A 16,895-nucleotide genomic window follows, 5' to 3' on the forward strand; every position below is an offset into this window, starting at 1 on the left:
AGATCTGGCAAACTGCCTTCCAAAATGGTAGCACCATTTTGCATTCCCAGCAGGTGTGAAGGACCCTGTTTCTGTACATTCTCATCAGCACTTGTTAGTGTCTTTTTTGTGATCCTAGTGGGTGTGACTAGTTTTCCACTGTGGTTTGATATTGAGCATCCTTCCATATGCTTATTGGCTATTTTGTATATCTTCTTTGGAGAAATATCTGTTCAGATTCTTTGCCCCATATTTGCTTGTTTTTGAGAACAAAGACCAATTCCCAAACAAGAGGGTTGGTTGCCAAAGAAATGAATGCAAGTGGTGGCCTTTATGGATGGAAGCCACTGAACTGAGAGGGTGGGACTAGAGGTGGGACCAGACTTCCTTGTAAACATTTCACATTTTTTGCTTTCGAATCCTGCAAATACATCATCAAAGAACAGTTTTTATGAGTTCCCTGGTGGCTCAGTGGGTTAACCGTTGTCACTGCTATGGCTCTGGTTGCTGCTGTGGTACAGGTTTGATCCCTGGTCTGGGAATTTCTGAATGCCTTGGGCTCCCCCACCAAAAAGGACATTTTAAAGTAAATGTGAAAAATAAGAGCTTTTTCACTACTGCATCAAGCCACCCAAGGTAGTCCTTGGCAGCCCCAGGATGTGGATGTCAGAGGCTCATTAAAGGAAACCCAGGAGTTCTCGTCATGGCTTAGCAGAAACGAATTGGACTAGTATCCATGAGGATGTCGGTTTGAATCCTGGCCTCTCTCAGTGGGTTAAGGATCTGGTGGTGCCATGAGCTCTGGTGTAGGTCACAGACATGGCTCAGATCCTATGTTGGTATGGCTGTGGTGTAGGCTGGCAGCTGTAGCGCTGATTCGACCCCTAGCCTGGGAACTTCCATATGCTGCAGGCCCTAAAAAAAAAAAAAAAAAAAAAAAAGGAACCCATATAGGGCCTCCCTGATCCCCAGTCCCTCACTCAGCCAGGGTTGGGTTCCTGCTTTTCCTCCTACAGCCACCCTGCCATGCCCCCAAGTACATCTTGTATAAGAACCCCTTTGGGAAAGGCAGCAAGATTGGAATCGGGTGAGAACGGAAGGTCAGTGAGTTCCTCGTGTGCTGTCCGAAGCTCTTGATCAAAGCAGCCATGGGGACCGTGAGCACCGGGGTCTAGTCTTAGCCCTCCTGCATGAGAGAGTCCCCGGCCACCAACTGGGGGGGTTGGACCTCCTGGCCCGGGGTCCAAATCAGAGGTCTCTCCCCAGCCCACACCAGACACAGAGAGTCCTGTCCCCTCTGCCTGTCTCCCTTATTAAAATACTGAAATATATTCATGCCAGGAGTTGCAAACCGCTGCCTGAACTCTCAGAGAGGCCCCTTCTGCAGCTCTGCTGGCCTGCCCTCCCCAGCACCCCCCTCAGAGCCCCCAGGGCCTTCGGTGAAGGAGTTAGTGCTCAGTGTAGCAGCAGGAGGCCTTTCTGAATATATATTCAAATATTCTGAATATTCCCCTGCGCAAAAAAGCACAGCATATACAAAGGCCCTGGGGTGGGAGAGGGCTTGCCAGGGGTAGCATGAGCCAGGGGAGGGAGCAGGAGACAGGGGGTCACACAGGGCCTAGGGGGTGACAGCAAGGACTTGGGCTTTTGCTCTGAGTGAGGTGGGAGCTTCGGAGGTTGCTGAGCAGAACAGCGGCATGGTCTCCCTTCCTTTTAGCCAAAGGGTTGGTCTGGCTGCTATTCCAGATGGTCCATTAGAGCCAGGTCAGAATTGGGGAGCATCCACCAGAGGGTATGCAGGGACCAAGGTGGGGTGTGAAGGCAGAGAGACATCAGAGCAGGCCTGTGGGGTGTGGGAGGAGAGACAAGCGGGAGGGCAAAGTAACAGTGTGCCCAGAGATCCAGGCTGCAGGAGGAGTGGGCATGGGGCAAGTGGGCTGTGCCTTCTCCTGGATGTCGTCTGAGCACAAACATCGTGAAGGCAGCCAGAGCTCCAGTCAGGAGTCTGCAGGCAGGTGGAGGTTGGAGGCAGAAGCCCGGGCATGGTCAGTGAATTGGGCGGGTCATGACGCCAAGGGCTGGATGGGACCACCGGGCAGGAGAGGGGGTGGGGGGAGGGCAGACAGAGGCAGCTGGGGACAAAGGGACAAGGAGGAGCTGGGCAACAAGACTGGGAAGGGGCTGTGGACCAAGAGGCTATCATCATCTAGTTCACTGTCATATTCCTAGCGCACCATAGGTGCCAACACACAGTAGGTGTAGAATGAATGATCAAATGCATGGATGGCTATCTCCTTTGGGCCCTCTGGTTCTCCTGCTGGTAGACCTCAGCCATGGGTCCACTCACCACCCACCGAGTGAGCTCCTACTATGTCCCAGGCACTGGTGCAAGCCATGGGGGCTCAGCAGTTTAGAGGACAGACACAGGAGTGGATGGCCCTGTTGGGGGAGAGACGGTGACCACACAAACCCATCTGTGTGGTGGAAAACTTCAGGCGCACTGTCGCTGGTGGTCCTGGCTCTCCATGTAGGGTAGTGAGAGTTTCCCTCCAAATGTTTTTGAAGAAGAACATTTAAAGAAAGCCATTACTTGGATATGGTACAGGGGCCCCAGCCTACAGCTCCTGTTCTTGGAGGTTTGGGCTCTTGGTCTCTTTCCCTGCTTGGCAGGTGTTATCCTCCCATTTTACAGATGAGGAGACTGAGGCTGAGAGAGGCTAGAGGCTTGCCTCCAGGCCTCCTGCCTCCATTCCGGGGCTCTTTCTGCATCAAGAGCCTCTTCTGCCTTGGGCAGCAACTTGGGAGCTCCCCTGAAACAGCTGGGGAACTTTCCAGATGCAAATATTCCATCCAGTCCGTTAACTAAAATCACAGCAAATAAACTATAATCACAAAACCTATTATTAGTGTGGAGGCGCGAATAATTACCCAGCCCAGATGCAGACTGTCGGGTGGGATTTTTACCAAACCTGCCAAGGGGGAGGCGCGTGGCGATGATGCGAACATGGGTGGTACCCGTGTTCCCACTGATACAGCTGAGGGTGAGCTGGCAGTGTGACTTGAAGGCATTCATGAATCCTTTCAGCAGGTGAACATTTATTAGGCACCTGCTGTATGCCAGGCCCCATCAGTACAATGGTGCTGCGATGCCCAAGACAGGTGGTGACCCCACCCTGTGGACCTGACATTCTCTTGAGGGAAGACAGATATTGAAAAAAGAACAATTAAGCAGGATCGTTTTAAATGTTCTGGATGAAGTCTAGTGGGCACTGGGGGTCATCTCAGTGAGGGAAGTCAGGAGATGCTCCCCAGGGAGGTGAGTTCTGAGCTGATCCTGGTGTAGTGGGAGATGTGCAGAGCCCTGGGGGAACAGCATTCTGACAGAGGCAGCAGCATGTGCAAAGGCCCTGTGGCAGCAATGGGGTTGGCAAGGAGCAGAGTGGGGAAGGGACAAATGTGAAGGGGGGCTGGCAGATTTCATCCTGAGTGCCGTGGGAAGCTGGGCAGGGATGAGTTTGATTGGCATTTGTGTCAGATGCTGTGCATAGTATGGAGAATAAGTGGTAGCCCCAGTCAGCTGGAGAAAGCCCCCAGCCCTCCCAGGAAGAGATGTGCTCTGATTCCCAGCACCAGGGGCAGCTCTGTGCACCCAGAGACCTCCAGGCCCCTCCCCAGGGCTGAAGGGCTTGGACAGAAAGGCCCCAGGAGACCAAGGAGGTGGACCATAAGTGTGCCCTGGCTGGTCGAAGCTCCTGCAATCCTCCCCATGTCTGTTCTCAGCAAGGACCCTGCTTTTCCCACAGCAGGAACTGAGGCTCAGAGACAGGATGGTCATTTGCCAATGTGGAGAAGGGGACACATAGCAGGGAAGTGGTGGGATGAGACCTGAGCCGAGGCCTGAGGGCAGAATCCATGCTTGCCCCCACCGCAACACCATCTGCCCAGAAGCAGCCCTCATCAGACCAGACAGGCTGCATCTCTCCAGGCTGAGTGACCAGGGGCCCCAGTCCTCCAGCCTGGCCCCCCGGCAGACACTGCTGGGAACACCCCAAGGCAGGTGACTGAAGCCAGGGTTCAAAGCCACACCCACTCCAAACCGGCACAAAACCCATCTCCTCTTCCTTTGACCCTGGTTCATTGATGTTTCAGTCACTTTCAGATGATGGTGGGAATTTGTAATAATATGTTTTCTCTTATTATAGTTAAGCACATTGTAGGACATTTGAAAAATAAAATGAAAAGAGAAATAAAGTTGTTCAGCAGTCTAGCACTTAATCGCACTGAATACACACTTTGAGAACGTACTTTTTTGACTGACAATGGTTTTGTTTTGTTTTGTTTTTTGACTTGCCCCCCCCCCCGCCCCATCATGCAGAAGTTCCCAGACCAAGGATCGAACCCATGCCACAGCAGTGACAATGCTGAATCCTTCACCACAAGGCCACCAGGGAATTCCTTGACTAAGAGTTGTTAATGTCATTACTTGTAAACACCCCTTTTGAAGGCTGCACGATACCTCATACCGGCAGGAATCCTGTATTTTTAGGAGTTTCAGTATTGGGCATTCACCTAGTGTTTGTTGTTGTTGGAAATTATGCCGGGATGAGCATAAATCTTAGCACTTACTTTGAATTCTTTTTTGCCAAGAAATGTCATTCCTGTGTGATGTCAGACCCTCAGGGACACGGGGGCAGGGCCTGCCTCTCTGTGACAGGACAGGGTTGGACCCGCCCCAGGAAGGACCAGCGGGAGGCTGAGGAGTGAGCATCCTGAGAGCCTGTGGGGGGAGGGGGGCAGGGGATCCACTCTCTCTGCTCCCTTGCTGGCTTCTGCTCCTTCCCTTAAATATCCAGGTACCCCAGGCTCTGCCTGATCTCCTGACTCCCCCCACCCCTCTCCCTGGGAACTGAGCCTCTACTATACCCTTACAGCCACCTGGATGCTCCCTCTGGGTGTCCCCCAGGCTATACCCCCAACACATCCAAAAGGGGAGGGTCATCTCCCCTCCTCCCCGCACCTCTCCTTGTGTCCCCGGGTGGGTAAATGGCACCACCATCCACCCAGTGCCGATACCCCGTCTTCATACCTCACTTGCACTTCTCCCCAAAGCACCCCTTCTCTCCCGTCCCAGCCCCACTTGTGCACAAATATCCTCTGGCCTCTAACCTCTCCCCTTTCACCGTCCCCCATGAAGGGACCTATTTAACCACTCATCCCTCCCGTCTGAAACCTTTGGGGATGCCCCATTACTCTCTGTTTCTCACCTCCAAGCCTTTGCACATGCTGTTCCACCTGCAAGTGATGCCTTTCCATGCACTATCTGCCTGACAAGTTTCTACTCATCCTGCAAGCCTTGGCTTCCACATCCTGTCCTCCGGGAAACTTCCATTTTTCCTTCCCATGTCCCTTTTCCCCAAAGAAATTACTCTCCTTCCCTCATACTCACAGAGTATTGTGTCACCTCTATGTGTCACTCAGTATTATAATATTCACTCAGAATTATAACTGTTAGAAGGCACATGTATTGAGACTTTTGGTTTTAAGTGACAGAAGGCCCACTTCAGACTGGTCTGCATGACATTTTCAGCTCACATGACCTCAAAGCTTTGGGTGTGGCTGGATCCAGGTTCAAGTGACAACACCAGGACTGTCTCTCTTCCACCCTCAATCCAGCTTCTTCTCAGGGAGCCATGTGAAGCACCAGCTCTTATCTTTCCAGCCTAAACTCAAGTTCAAGGGGAGGTTCTCCTGCCCAACAATGGCAGTGAAGTTGGGGCCTTGTCCACGGGCCCAGCTTGAGTCCCATACCTGTTCCTGACCTGGGAGTCGAGTCAGTCTCACCCCCACCCAGAGCCCCAGGCACCAAGGGGGGCACAGGGGTGACTGCAGGAGGGGAGCACTGGGCAGGGGGCAGGCCAGCTGTCCCCCACAGCCCTGAGATGCGCTTGTTCCCTCCTCCAGGTGGGAGATGAGTCTCTTTCCCACCCATAACCCCCCAGACGGTGCCTGGCCTGGTTCCGGCATTAGTCAGCATTTTATGGATGAAGGAGCAAGTGGGTAGAGAATTAGTTCTGCTCTGTGGTTGGGGAATGTTCCTGGCCTACGGCTGGGGGCTGGGCAGTGATGCCACACTCCTCGTCCCCAACCATGTGGCTTGTAGATTCCTGTGAGGACCCAGGAGGAGAGAGGCCCAGCAGACCAGCCCCTAAGGTCACTGTAAGGTGGCATGGGGGATTGCTGCCCCTTCACACAGACCCCGGAGGCTTCCTCCACCCTGTCCTGGGGAGCAGTGCAAATCACCACACACACACACACACTCGCACACACATATACACATGCGTGTGCACACACCACCCACATGTACACACTCACACACATACATACACACATGCATACGTGAACACACACATGCACACATATACATGTGTGCACATGCGCACGCACGCACACACACACACAACCCTTGGCCTAAGACAGGCAGGTGGGTCTTCTGGAAGGGTAAGTTCAGGTACCAGTCCAGCAGTGACCACAGGCAGGTACCTGCCCCATCCTGACCCAGCCCGTGAGCAAGGCCAAGTCCGCCACCTTCTCTGTGCCCGCCCAGTGTCCCCAGCATCACCAGGGATTTCCCAGGCTAGGGTGGGCAGATGCCTGGGGCCAAAGGAAGGTCTTGGGTAAGCAGTTTTTCTTTCATAACCATGTTTATTTGAATGTTTCTTGGTGGAGTACCCAGCCTGTCAAATACACAATTTACAGTAGTGACAGGAAGTTTTGCTTTCAAATGATTTTAGACTTAAAGAAAACTATTAGTCACATATTAGCACAGGCAGGGTGAGAAGTGGGAGCCACGTGGAGTCTGGACAAGCTGGCGGGGCTTTAGGGAACACACCCACTCTTCTGTCAGCCGGCCTCTCGACCCAAGCTCTGGGATGTGTGGAGGCCTTAGCCCAGGACTCCTGCCTCCAGGCCCGGCAACTTCAGTTCTGTGACCTTCCAAGCAGCCCAGCCTGGCTCCAGACAGCCACACTGGCTAGGGCTTTCTGAACAGGCCAAGGTTGGGTCACCTGCCCTGAGTCACCCAACTGGTGGTACAGATGGCTCCTGGTCTTGACCCCTAGGCTGCACTGCCTGATGAGAAGTTGCAGCAGCTTGAGGGGGGTGGGAGGGGTCAGCAACTGTTAGGCGGGGGAGGGGCCACACTTGGACACACTCAGACCCCTCATGTCTGGCTCAGTGACTGGCTGTCCTCCCTTGCTGTCCGCACAGCCCTGGGATGGCCAGTGATGCCCCCATGCCACCCTCCATCCTGTGGGAACCCTCTCAGGCTCCCCCTGTCCCTGCTCGCCCTGGCCCAGTCGTGCCAAAGCCCCCATACCACACGCTGCGGGTCTCCACGCTCCTCCATCCTCCAGCACAGCGCATATGCTGCCAGAGCTTCTGTAGGAGCATCTGCGGGTCTGCCTCCCCCGCTCCTCATGGGCAGGCTCTGTCCTTGGCAAGCCTGGCGCGGCGGCCAGAGCACAGACTGATGCCCACCCTGTGGCGTCCAGCTCTCCATTCAGAACGGCTCCTGGAAGCAGCAGCCATTGCATTTCAGCCATGTGTCAGGGACCCCTTCTTCCCCAGGACAGGAGACAGGGTACGGTATTTGGTGCACTGCGGGGTGGGGAGTGCCAGGCCCCTAGAAGCCCACCCGCATTTCCAGAGACAACTGCTATGGCCCTTCCTCCTCCTTCAGCTCCCTGCACTTGGGAAGCAGGGGTGTAGGGACATGGCCTGCGGGGCCCCTCCCAGCTCCAAGAGCTGAGCCAGGCCTGCGATTTAGAAACTCCATGCAGGAGAGCCTGTGGACTAAGGATTCCATGATTCAGTGTCCTGAGTGTCTTCCGTGGGTGGAAAGGGAGTCGTGGAAAATAACACGCAGTATGACTCCATTTATGCAAAGTCTAAAAGCATGCCCAGGCGTTCCTGGTGTTTGTGGGTGCCCAGCTACACAGGGAAACTGCAGGAAAGAATCGTTCAGGGAGCAAGTTCACTGTGGGTATAAGGGTTGGGTAGAAGGCTGGTGAGGGGATGGATCAGAGGCGGCGGCTTCCATCAGACTTGCTGTATTCCAGATCTCGTAGTGGGTGAGGGAACACAGAGTTTGCTGTCTTCATCTTTATGCCTTTTGGTTATATTTACATTTTTAATTTCATAACTTAATATGGTACCATTTTTAGGGTCTACACAGTACTGACTTTCTACAGGCATGTGTATGTATCTAAATGCATAGAAAACATCCAAAAGGGTCCATCCAAACATACGACAGCAGGCACCTCTACAGAGATGGGCATAGGGAGTGGGAATTAGGGGAGGGGTCAAGAGGACTTTGTTTTGTGCAAGGAGAAGAGATTTTCATGTTTATTTGTTCAATTAAGATTTTGTTTCTTTAAAATGTAAAGCTTAAGCAAGAAGGGGGAAAAAAATCCCAGGCCTTGAAGGATTGGTGATTCTGAGATATGAAGAGTCACAATGTTGATGGTTCTGCATTTCTACAATTAGGACAGTCAGTGATCTGAAGGGCAGGATGGGGCCTCATTCCATCCTGTGGGAAGATGCTGGGACCCCCCACTCTGCTGGCCCTGAGGGTCCTGAGACCCAAGGATCTGTTGACTCTAAGCTGTAGCCCTCTCCTCCCCCTGCCAAATGCCACCGTGTTCCTTTCCTGGTGGGGACAGATGGGGGCAGGTGGCCTCAGGTAGCTGGACCAAGAGCTCTCTGCATGAACATGCCTGTCCACCTGCAGGGCGGAATTTTCCAGTGGAGGAAGGGAGTCCTGGGTGTGAAGTGTTTTCTCTGCTGCCTCCTCCGTGTCTGAGTTGCTGGCAAGGGTCCGTGGTGATTAGATGGGGGCAGGCAGTGAAAGCGGGCATTTCCAGAGTGACCCAGAGAGCAGGTGACTGCTGGAGGGAGGGACTGTCCTGACACTGATCCCTCCAGCCCACATCCCAGGCCTGCAGGAAGGGGTGGGTGGGTGAGCCTGCCACTCACCTGGGAAGGCTGGCTGCTCCCTACTCCCACACCTCAGGCAACTGGTTGGAAAGCCCCAGCCACCACTTAGTGCAGAGTCCTGCAGGCCACTTCCTGACTGTGTGCCCTTGGACCTGCCCATGACCTGAGGCTTCACATTCAGAGAGTGGGCTCATAAACCCACCTTGCCGTGGTGATGCTGCGGGCTTGGTGTGACGCAGGCAAAGCCCACACACACGCCTGCTCGTGTGGGCATGTCCCCTTGCCGAGGGACCTTCGTCACTTCCTGAAAGGACAAGCCTGTGGGGCTCTAATCAGAGACCAGAGCCAGAATCTCAGCCCAACGAGTTTTGGAGACTCCCTTGTGCCTGACCCTGTGCTGGACCCCCATCGTGGGGTTTACCACCCACCTTGGTAAACGTCTCCACTCCAGGCATTTGTATCTGAACGCCCGGGTTTTCTCCATTTGCCCTGCTTAGAATGAACAGAACAACATCTAAGAAACATGCATGTAGGTTTGTGGGGAAGAAGTGCCAAGAAGCAATGAGTGTCCAGGCCCCCAGGCCCCCAGGGGGACTGAGAGAGGAGACCCAGGAAGGGACGCTGGCATCCAGTCTGCCCACTCTACTTCTCTGAGCCTCAGTTTCCTCCTCTGGAAAATGGATGCGATACAATAATCCCTGCTAATTTGCTCTACAGCAGAAATTGACAGAACATTTTAAATCAACTGTAATAGAAACAATAAATATCTTAAAACATACATAAATAATCCCCACTGGTAGGCTGTGAGGTGCGATGTCAGGGCCCAGGTCTGGGAGCCGCAGGGATGTGGGTTCGAGTCCTGGCTCTGCCTCTGCATAGAGGTGAGCCCTCCCTGAATGGGAGGAGCCTCTGGGGAGTCACTAAACAAAACCAGCCTCGCGAAGCCCTACTGGTTGTGTCTGTTGTCATTTTTGCATTGTTGTTCAAATCGGGTGCTGCTCCAGTGAGGAGAGAGGTGGGCAGGCTCTGCCACAAGTTCAGCCCACTCACCTGACAGTGTTCCTTTTGGGAGGGAAGTCAATGCTGTGGGAAGGCTGGATATTCAGAGCTGCAATTCAGAAAGCTTCATGCACGTCTGATGTCCTGCACCTCCATCGCCCAGCTCCCATGTGAGAACATGCAGCTGGCAGAACTGGGTCCCAGTCCCACCTCTGCCACTCATTGCTGTGCAACTTCAGGCAAGTCACTTGCCCTCTCTGAGTTCCATTGCCTCCACTGTAAAGGAAGGAACAAAACTAAAGGATGCAGCATGCCTCCTTCCCCTAAATTCAGTGGTCTGAAAGCCCAGAGAAAATGGGAAAAAGGGGATGGGCCTCTGAGCCACCCACCAGAAGTCAGGGAATTCATACATACTCTTTCATGTACTCATCCCAAAGAGGAAGTTTTGCAGGTGTCCAGGTGCCAAGACTCTGAGCCAGAATGCCCTCGTGTGCCACCCAACACCTTGTGACCGTGAGCCAATTGCTACACCTCTGGCTCTAGTTTTCTCTTCTGTAAATCTTACTGAGGTTGTTATGAGGATTATAATGCATATAAAAATTATGTATATAATAGGTTATATATAGTACTATATAATATGCACATAAAATTATGTTTATAGTAGGTTGTTTATATTATTATATTTTATATATACAATAGATTTAGAGTTCCTGATTTGCATATAAGGAAACAGATTCTGATCAGTTGGAAGTGAACCTGGGAGGAGAGGATGGATGACAGCCTTCTCCCTATGACCCACCCCTGCAGCTACTCTGCCTACTCAATGGCACTCAAACAAACTCAGCTTATTTCTGCCTCAGGACCTTGACCCTAGATCTTCCCTCATTCAGGTCTCAGCCCACATGTGCCTTCTGGGGCACCCCCATGTAGGTGGCCTCCCTCCCTCCATGCTTCTGCTCTGTTTTTATCCTGATCCCTTATTACCATGCAAAATTGTATCTCTGATCACATGCTGATTTTCTGTTTCCCTCTTGGAATGTAAGCGGGCATTCCAGTGAAGGAATGAGGGCAGATACTCTGCCTTGTTCACCACCGGGTTGCCAGTCCCAGAGCAGTGCCTTTGGAATGAGTGTGTGAGTGGGTGGAGAAATGAGTGGGCCCCGCAGCTAGACCAGATAGTCTCCCTGGCCCCAGGACACGGCCAGTGTGTGATAACAGCTAGGCGTCTGTGTGGGCTGAGCCCTTACTGGAACGCTGTGACATAGCTGGTATGATCCCGTTTTACAGTAGCATAGATCAAGGCCGCCAGAAGAAAAGCAGCTTGCGCAAAGTCTCGGGGCCTTTGGGAGGCAGAGCCAGTCTGAGAATCAGCCGGCCTGACTCCAAGGCCCCAGAGCCGTGCACTCCGTGGCTCGCACATCTCTGTGCCAAAGGCAGCTGCACCCTAGGAAGCAGCGTCATCACGGGCTCCGGGGCAGCGCGTGCATTTCAGCAACAGATTTCCAGGTTTCCAGCGCGGGCTACTGCGCGGGCGCTCTTAGCCTGCTGGGTGACTTTGCAGCGAGGGCGCCGCGGGGCGGCCGCGCCTGATGCTGCGGTTGCCACGGCGACGAGCGCCTCGGCGATTGGTCCAGCACGGCCCGCACTACGTTGCTCCTTTGGCGCGGGGGGGAGCCTCCGCGCTGGCCCCTCCTCCGGATGAGAGAGCAAACCTGGCGCGGACGCCCCCCTCTCCAAGCCCGCCCCTCCCCCGTGCTTCCCGCCACCCCGGTTGTGCGGGAGGGAAGAAGCCCGAGGTGGTCCCAGGTAGCAGTGAGGCCGAAGTCCCCCCGCACAACCTGGCGACCATGGTGACTCAACGTCCTCGCGGGCTCCTGGGCACGGCCTGAGTTCTGCGTGTCTGGGCCCTTCGGAGCCGCTGCTGCCACCTCCTGCTCCTGCCCCAGCCTCCTTGGAGGAGCCCGCCACCCCCGGGAATGTGACTCGCCCCCCTGATGAATTAATTTTATTCCCTTCCACTTCTCGCCTGAGCATCCCGCTCCTCCCGTAACCACGTTGAGCCTTCCTAGCTGGAGAGAGAGCGAAGGGAAAACTGCCCCCAGACAGGATGGCGTGCAGGAGACGCTATTTGTGAGTATATGTGGCAGGTTTATGCCTGGAACTCGAGGCCAGAAGCCAGAGGAGCCCCAGCCCAGACTGGAGCTGGAGCTGGGGCTCTGTCGGGGGAAGGGTGGGTTGCCATGTAGGTGGCTTGCAGAGGGAGCTGGCCATCCGGCAGAGATGCCAGCATTTGTCCCCTGCAGTGGAGGTGTTCGTCGGTGGTGCCGTTGAGGAGAAGGCTGTTACTCAGCGGGTCTCCACTGGACTGTGAAATTTCTTATCTCTGAGGGCAGATGGCCCCCCAAATATGTGCCCAGGGTCCCCAGACCTACTGTTACCATTTTGGCCTTTGGTATAGCCTTCAGTGTGTCTATTTGGAAAAAGCCTCTTGTGCCTGGCTGTTCCATGACCGGCACTTCAGCCATGGCTGATGGAAGGTTGGCAGGAAGGTCAGGGTGGGGACAGGTGAAGGTTCGGCCAGCCATCCTGAGCAGGGAGCATCCGTACCCCCATGCCACCCAGGTGTTCTGTGGGCCAGCAGCTGAGCACCTGCCTCCTTGGCCCAGCACCAGTGGCAGAGAATGTGAAAGTCTGTGAGGGGCGGTGACATCACGGGGCCGGGTATTTATGGAAACCCATGCCCCTGCTTCATTAAGCCCGGCTTCCTGGGGCATCGGATTAGAGCACCAGCTTCCCTCTCAGCTCTCCGGGCTCTGCCATGTTCTGTTCCAGGGTGAGAGGCCTTTGGTCTCAGCCTCACAGGACCGCTCCTCTGGGACCGGAGGCCTTAGGGGTTGAGACACAGACCCACGTCTCCACCTGCCCAGGCGCCTTGCCCAGGCCCAGCCTCTTGGGGCTGTTCAGTGACCTCAGACCTTGGAGGTTAGAGGGCAGAGCTGGACCCTCAGGCTGGGCTTGGTTCCCAGGATGAAAACAGGAAAGCCTGGAGCATTATGCAGGGTGACATCTGGAGGACACTCCAAAGCCTCAAGCCGCCCTATACCATGACAGGGGCCTGTGGAGCCCCCAGTTAAGCTGCATCCACTCCGCTGAATTGAGGGGCAGGCAGCTGGCTCACTAATGGAGCAGGGAGGAAAGGAAACCTGGCTCCTGCGCTGCGTGAGCAGGCCCGGCCCAGAGCCCCGAGGGTGATGAAGGCCACTTGGGTCTGTGCTTTGCTGTGATGTTCATTTGCATTTTTAGTGGAAAAGCCTATGGGTTGGTTTGTTATGTGATCGGAATACGCCAGAATTCTCACTCCCTGTGACAGGACCTCAGCTGTATTTTTGGAAACAAATAGTAAATCCTTTCCCGGCGTGGAACTTCCGCCACCATCCCTGGGAATAGGTCCCCCCCCCCCCCCCCCCCCGCTCCCGCCCGCAGCCGTCTTTTTTCCTGCTACACCTTTGCCTGGGCCCAGATGGCAGAGAAATTCTCACCTCCCAGGGGCTGTTAAACCCTGGGGCGGGGGGGTCGTCGGGGTAAAATGTGACTGGAAGTTGCCTGTACACAGCCCAGGGCCTGGGCTCAGTGATGGACAGCAGCCAGTAGCCCTGGCTGGGCTGGTATCAACACTCCCATTTTAGAGGTGAGGAAACTGAGGCTCAGCAAAGTCCCCTGAGAAACTTGAGTACTGGCCTGAGGATGGGGTTCAGCCTGGGCTCTGCACTAGAATCACTTGAGAACTGTTTACAACTCCCACGCCTGGGTCCCACCCCCAGAGAGTCTGGCTTGCAGGTCCAGGGAGGGCTCTAGCATCAAGACCCTTTTACTTTGCCCTTTGATTTTAGTGCCCAGCTGTGGTTGATTTTCATGGATGCAGCCACTTCCCATGGCATCGCTGCCCAATCCGTCCACACGTGACTTTACCAAGGACACAGCCACCATACAGATTCCAGTACCCCTCCCAACACCAATGCAGACTCATTCGGTTTGCTGGGAGCCCAGGAATCTGCATTTAAACACATGGCCCCTGGGAGGTTTGCTGACCCATGAGCCACGTCTATCTCTCCCGCTTGCCTGGGAGAGGGGCTGGGCTGGTGGTGGCTCCAGGCTCCCTGTCCAACTCCTGTGGGTCTTTTCATGCTGCTCTGCTTTCAGGCCCCCACCGTCTGGCACCACAACATCCAGGCCAATCCCCACATGCAGCCACCAAACCCACAAGCCAGAGGTTGCAAAGAAACTGGGATGGGGGTGGCTGAAGAGAAGGAACTGCCTTGTTCTATAGAAGGATTTTTGAGAACAGAACCAGGGCTATCTTGGCACCTGCAGCTTGAGCCTTGTTGTTACCCAGGCTTTCAACATGGTGATGGTGGGGGGTTTGAGTGTCTCCAGATGCTTAACTTTCAGGACAGTTGGAAACACCAGGCCAGGACTGCTGTAGCCACTGTCAGACTTGCACTGTTTGACTTTGAAGCTTCTCATGTCAGTTGCTTCATCAGTTCTCACCACTGCGGCAAAATGGGGTGTTATTGATCCCATTTTACAGAGGAGAAAACCGAGGCTCAGAGAGGAGTAGCCACTTGATTGAGGTCCCCTGGATGCTTCCTGCTGTGCACTTGGCAGTATCTCTCCCCAATATGTCACATGCCACACCTGGATGGACTTGCTCCCAGAGGAGCCCAGCGGCAGCCCCAGGCATCCCCTTCCCCACCGCCCTGTCCTCTGGTCTCGGCTCCTCCACCCTCTGGGCCACTAGAGCTTTGATTCTGCTGAGAAGGGGAAGCTCAGCTACTGGCAGAGGTGGCTTAGTGAGGGGTACAAGGAATGACAACAGAAGCCGTAGAAGATTTATTCATGAAGTGGGGAAATCAGGAGGCCTCCACAAATTAGTTCCTTAATCAGATTTGCTAACAGCCAAGGTCATTACTGTACTCACAGCTTAATTAATGGTGTCTTAATTAAGGTCAGCCCCCTTCCGACTGTAACTACACTTAACCTGGGCACGTCACTTCCTCTTACTCAAACACAGGAAGTTGGGCTGCAGGGAATGGCAGTGAATTTAAGACTCGGAGCTGCTGGGGGTTGAGGTTGAAGTGGGTGCCCATTCATCATTCATTCATTCATTGGCTCATTCATTCATTCCCTCCATCTTGAACCACCAGCTCTAGACTGTAGGTCCCACCCTCATACTGCCCAGCCCTCTTCCCTGCCTGGCACTGTCTCCGTCCTGCCCGGCTAGCCTGATGCTTGCTGGTTGGTCCATCTTGGCCACTAGAGTGTCGTCTATGCCCAAGGAAGAGGGGCTGACAGTGTGTTAGCTGCAGCTGTCTCTAGGACCTAGAAAAGCGCTGGGCATGTAGTTATTGCTCAGTAAATTTTTGTTGATTGAATGAATTACAGCTCCCTGTGCCAGGCACTGCCCTAAGCAAGGAAACACAGAGCCCAGTAAGAAAGAGTTTCTGCCTGGGAGTTCCTGCTATGGCACAGTGGGTTAAGAATCCAACTGCAGGGGCCTGGGGCACTATAGAGGTGCAGGTTCAATCCCTGGACCTGTCCAGTGGATTAAAGGATCCAGCGTTGCTGCAACTATGGCTTGGATTCAATCCCTGACCTGGCAACTTCCATATCCCATGGGTGTGGCCATAAAAAGAAAAGAAAAGAAATAGTTTCTGCCTCCTGGGAGCCTGCAGGCCAGTGAGAGAGATAGATGTGAACACAGTGTCAATACAAAGTGCCAAGAGTCAGGAGGGGATGTGATCCAGAGACGGGGAGGGCTCACGCCTCCCACAGCAGGATGCAGGGTGAAGGGAGGTTGCCAGGTGGTCAGGGAGGTGAGGGCAATCCAGGCCTCAAAGAGTTGCAGACATTCTGCAGGCAGGAGTTTATTTGACTTTCACCCTAGGGGTGAGCTGTTGTTATGCCCATCGTACTGACAGTGCAACTGAGTCACGGAGTGACTTACCCCAGGCAACACCTGGTGAGGGGTAGAGCTGGGCTTGAACTGTGATGGGGCAGCGCAGAGCCCAGCCCTAGTGCTCTGTTGCACTGAAGGTTTTTGCTAAAGTAATTGGTCTGGCCTGACACCGCGTGTGAGTGAGGAGGTGAGAGGTGGGAGCCGAGGTGTACTTAGGGCCAGGGCAGGAGGTGTCCGCAGGCCAGGAGGGGCTCTCCCTGTGGGCAGTGGGCCGTAGGGAGCTGTGAGGGGCCATGTTACATCGCTGGACTGTGGCGGGAAGTTTGAGGGGAGGCCTGGCAGGCTCGCATCATCCTTTTCGTGTGCCCAGAGAGAGCAGCCAGGTCCCTATTCCAGACCTAGGAGCCCCATACCCCCAGGGCTGCCTACAGGTGGCTCAGTGCAGGGGCTGGCATGGTTCCCAGGTCGTGGTCTAACAGCCAAGCTCTGTGCCCTGGGGTGAGACCCTGCCCATCCCAGCCTCACATCTGACCTCCATACTCAATCCGGTCTGGTCCACATGGTGCCCAGTGGCCCAGACAGGGACCCTCTGCTTGCCCTTGAGGATACTACTGAGCCTGGTTGGGGGACCCGGGATGGGGAGGTCATCCTTGCCACCCTCCCTTTAAGAAACTCTTTGCTGCACCATCTCCTGCCTGCCTGGCAACATCCTGTGGGGTTTGCTCACTCCGCAGACCCCTCTCTTCACCAGCCCCAGTCTGTCTGCCCTAGAGGGAGGAGGCAGGTGCATAGAAGGTGGGCAGACATCAGGGCCGGAAGGTGGTCCGGCAGAGCCCAGTCATGGGCCCCAGTGCCTGACCCCTGAGCAGATTCCCCACGGCCAGCCTCATGGTTCTGCCCCTCCCCCATGCCTGGAGCTGCCCCCCCACCCCCTGCACCTCAGCCCTGCCTCATCCCGGAGCTGAGG

The 16,895-nt window shown here is 54.6% G+C and overlaps 1 protein-coding gene across 9 annotated transcripts in view; it reads left to right on the forward strand.

Annotated features, from left to right (window-relative positions):
- The window catches only part of IQSEC1 (IQ motif and Sec7 domain ArfGEF 1), a 334,379-nt gene that overhangs the window by 160,234 nt on the left and 157,250 nt on the right, over positions 1-16,895 (forward strand). For 5 of the 9 annotated variants that reach the window (XM_021069392.2, XM_084989569.1, XM_021069395.2 and 2 more), the window contains exon 1: positions 11,670-12,102. The exons of the other annotated variants lie outside the window; for them this stretch is intronic. In XM_021069392.2, the coding sequence (XP_020925051.2) occupies positions 12,080-12,102 (23 nt within the window). In that variant the 5' untranslated portion in view covers positions 11,670-12,079. Of the gene's footprint in view, positions 1-11,669; positions 12,103-16,895 lie in introns of those variants that run through there. 9 annotated transcript variants of the gene reach the window in all.

Source organism: Sus scrofa, chromosome 13 (genome assembly GCF_054392235.1).
Source record: "Sus scrofa isolate SSC_HxYL_T2T_F1_AM1 chromosome 13, Sscrofa_HxYL_maternal_Yorkshire_Landrace_v2.0, whole genome shotgun sequence".
NCBI classification, from domain to species: Eukaryota; Metazoa; Chordata; class Mammalia; order Artiodactyla; family Suidae; genus Sus; species Sus scrofa.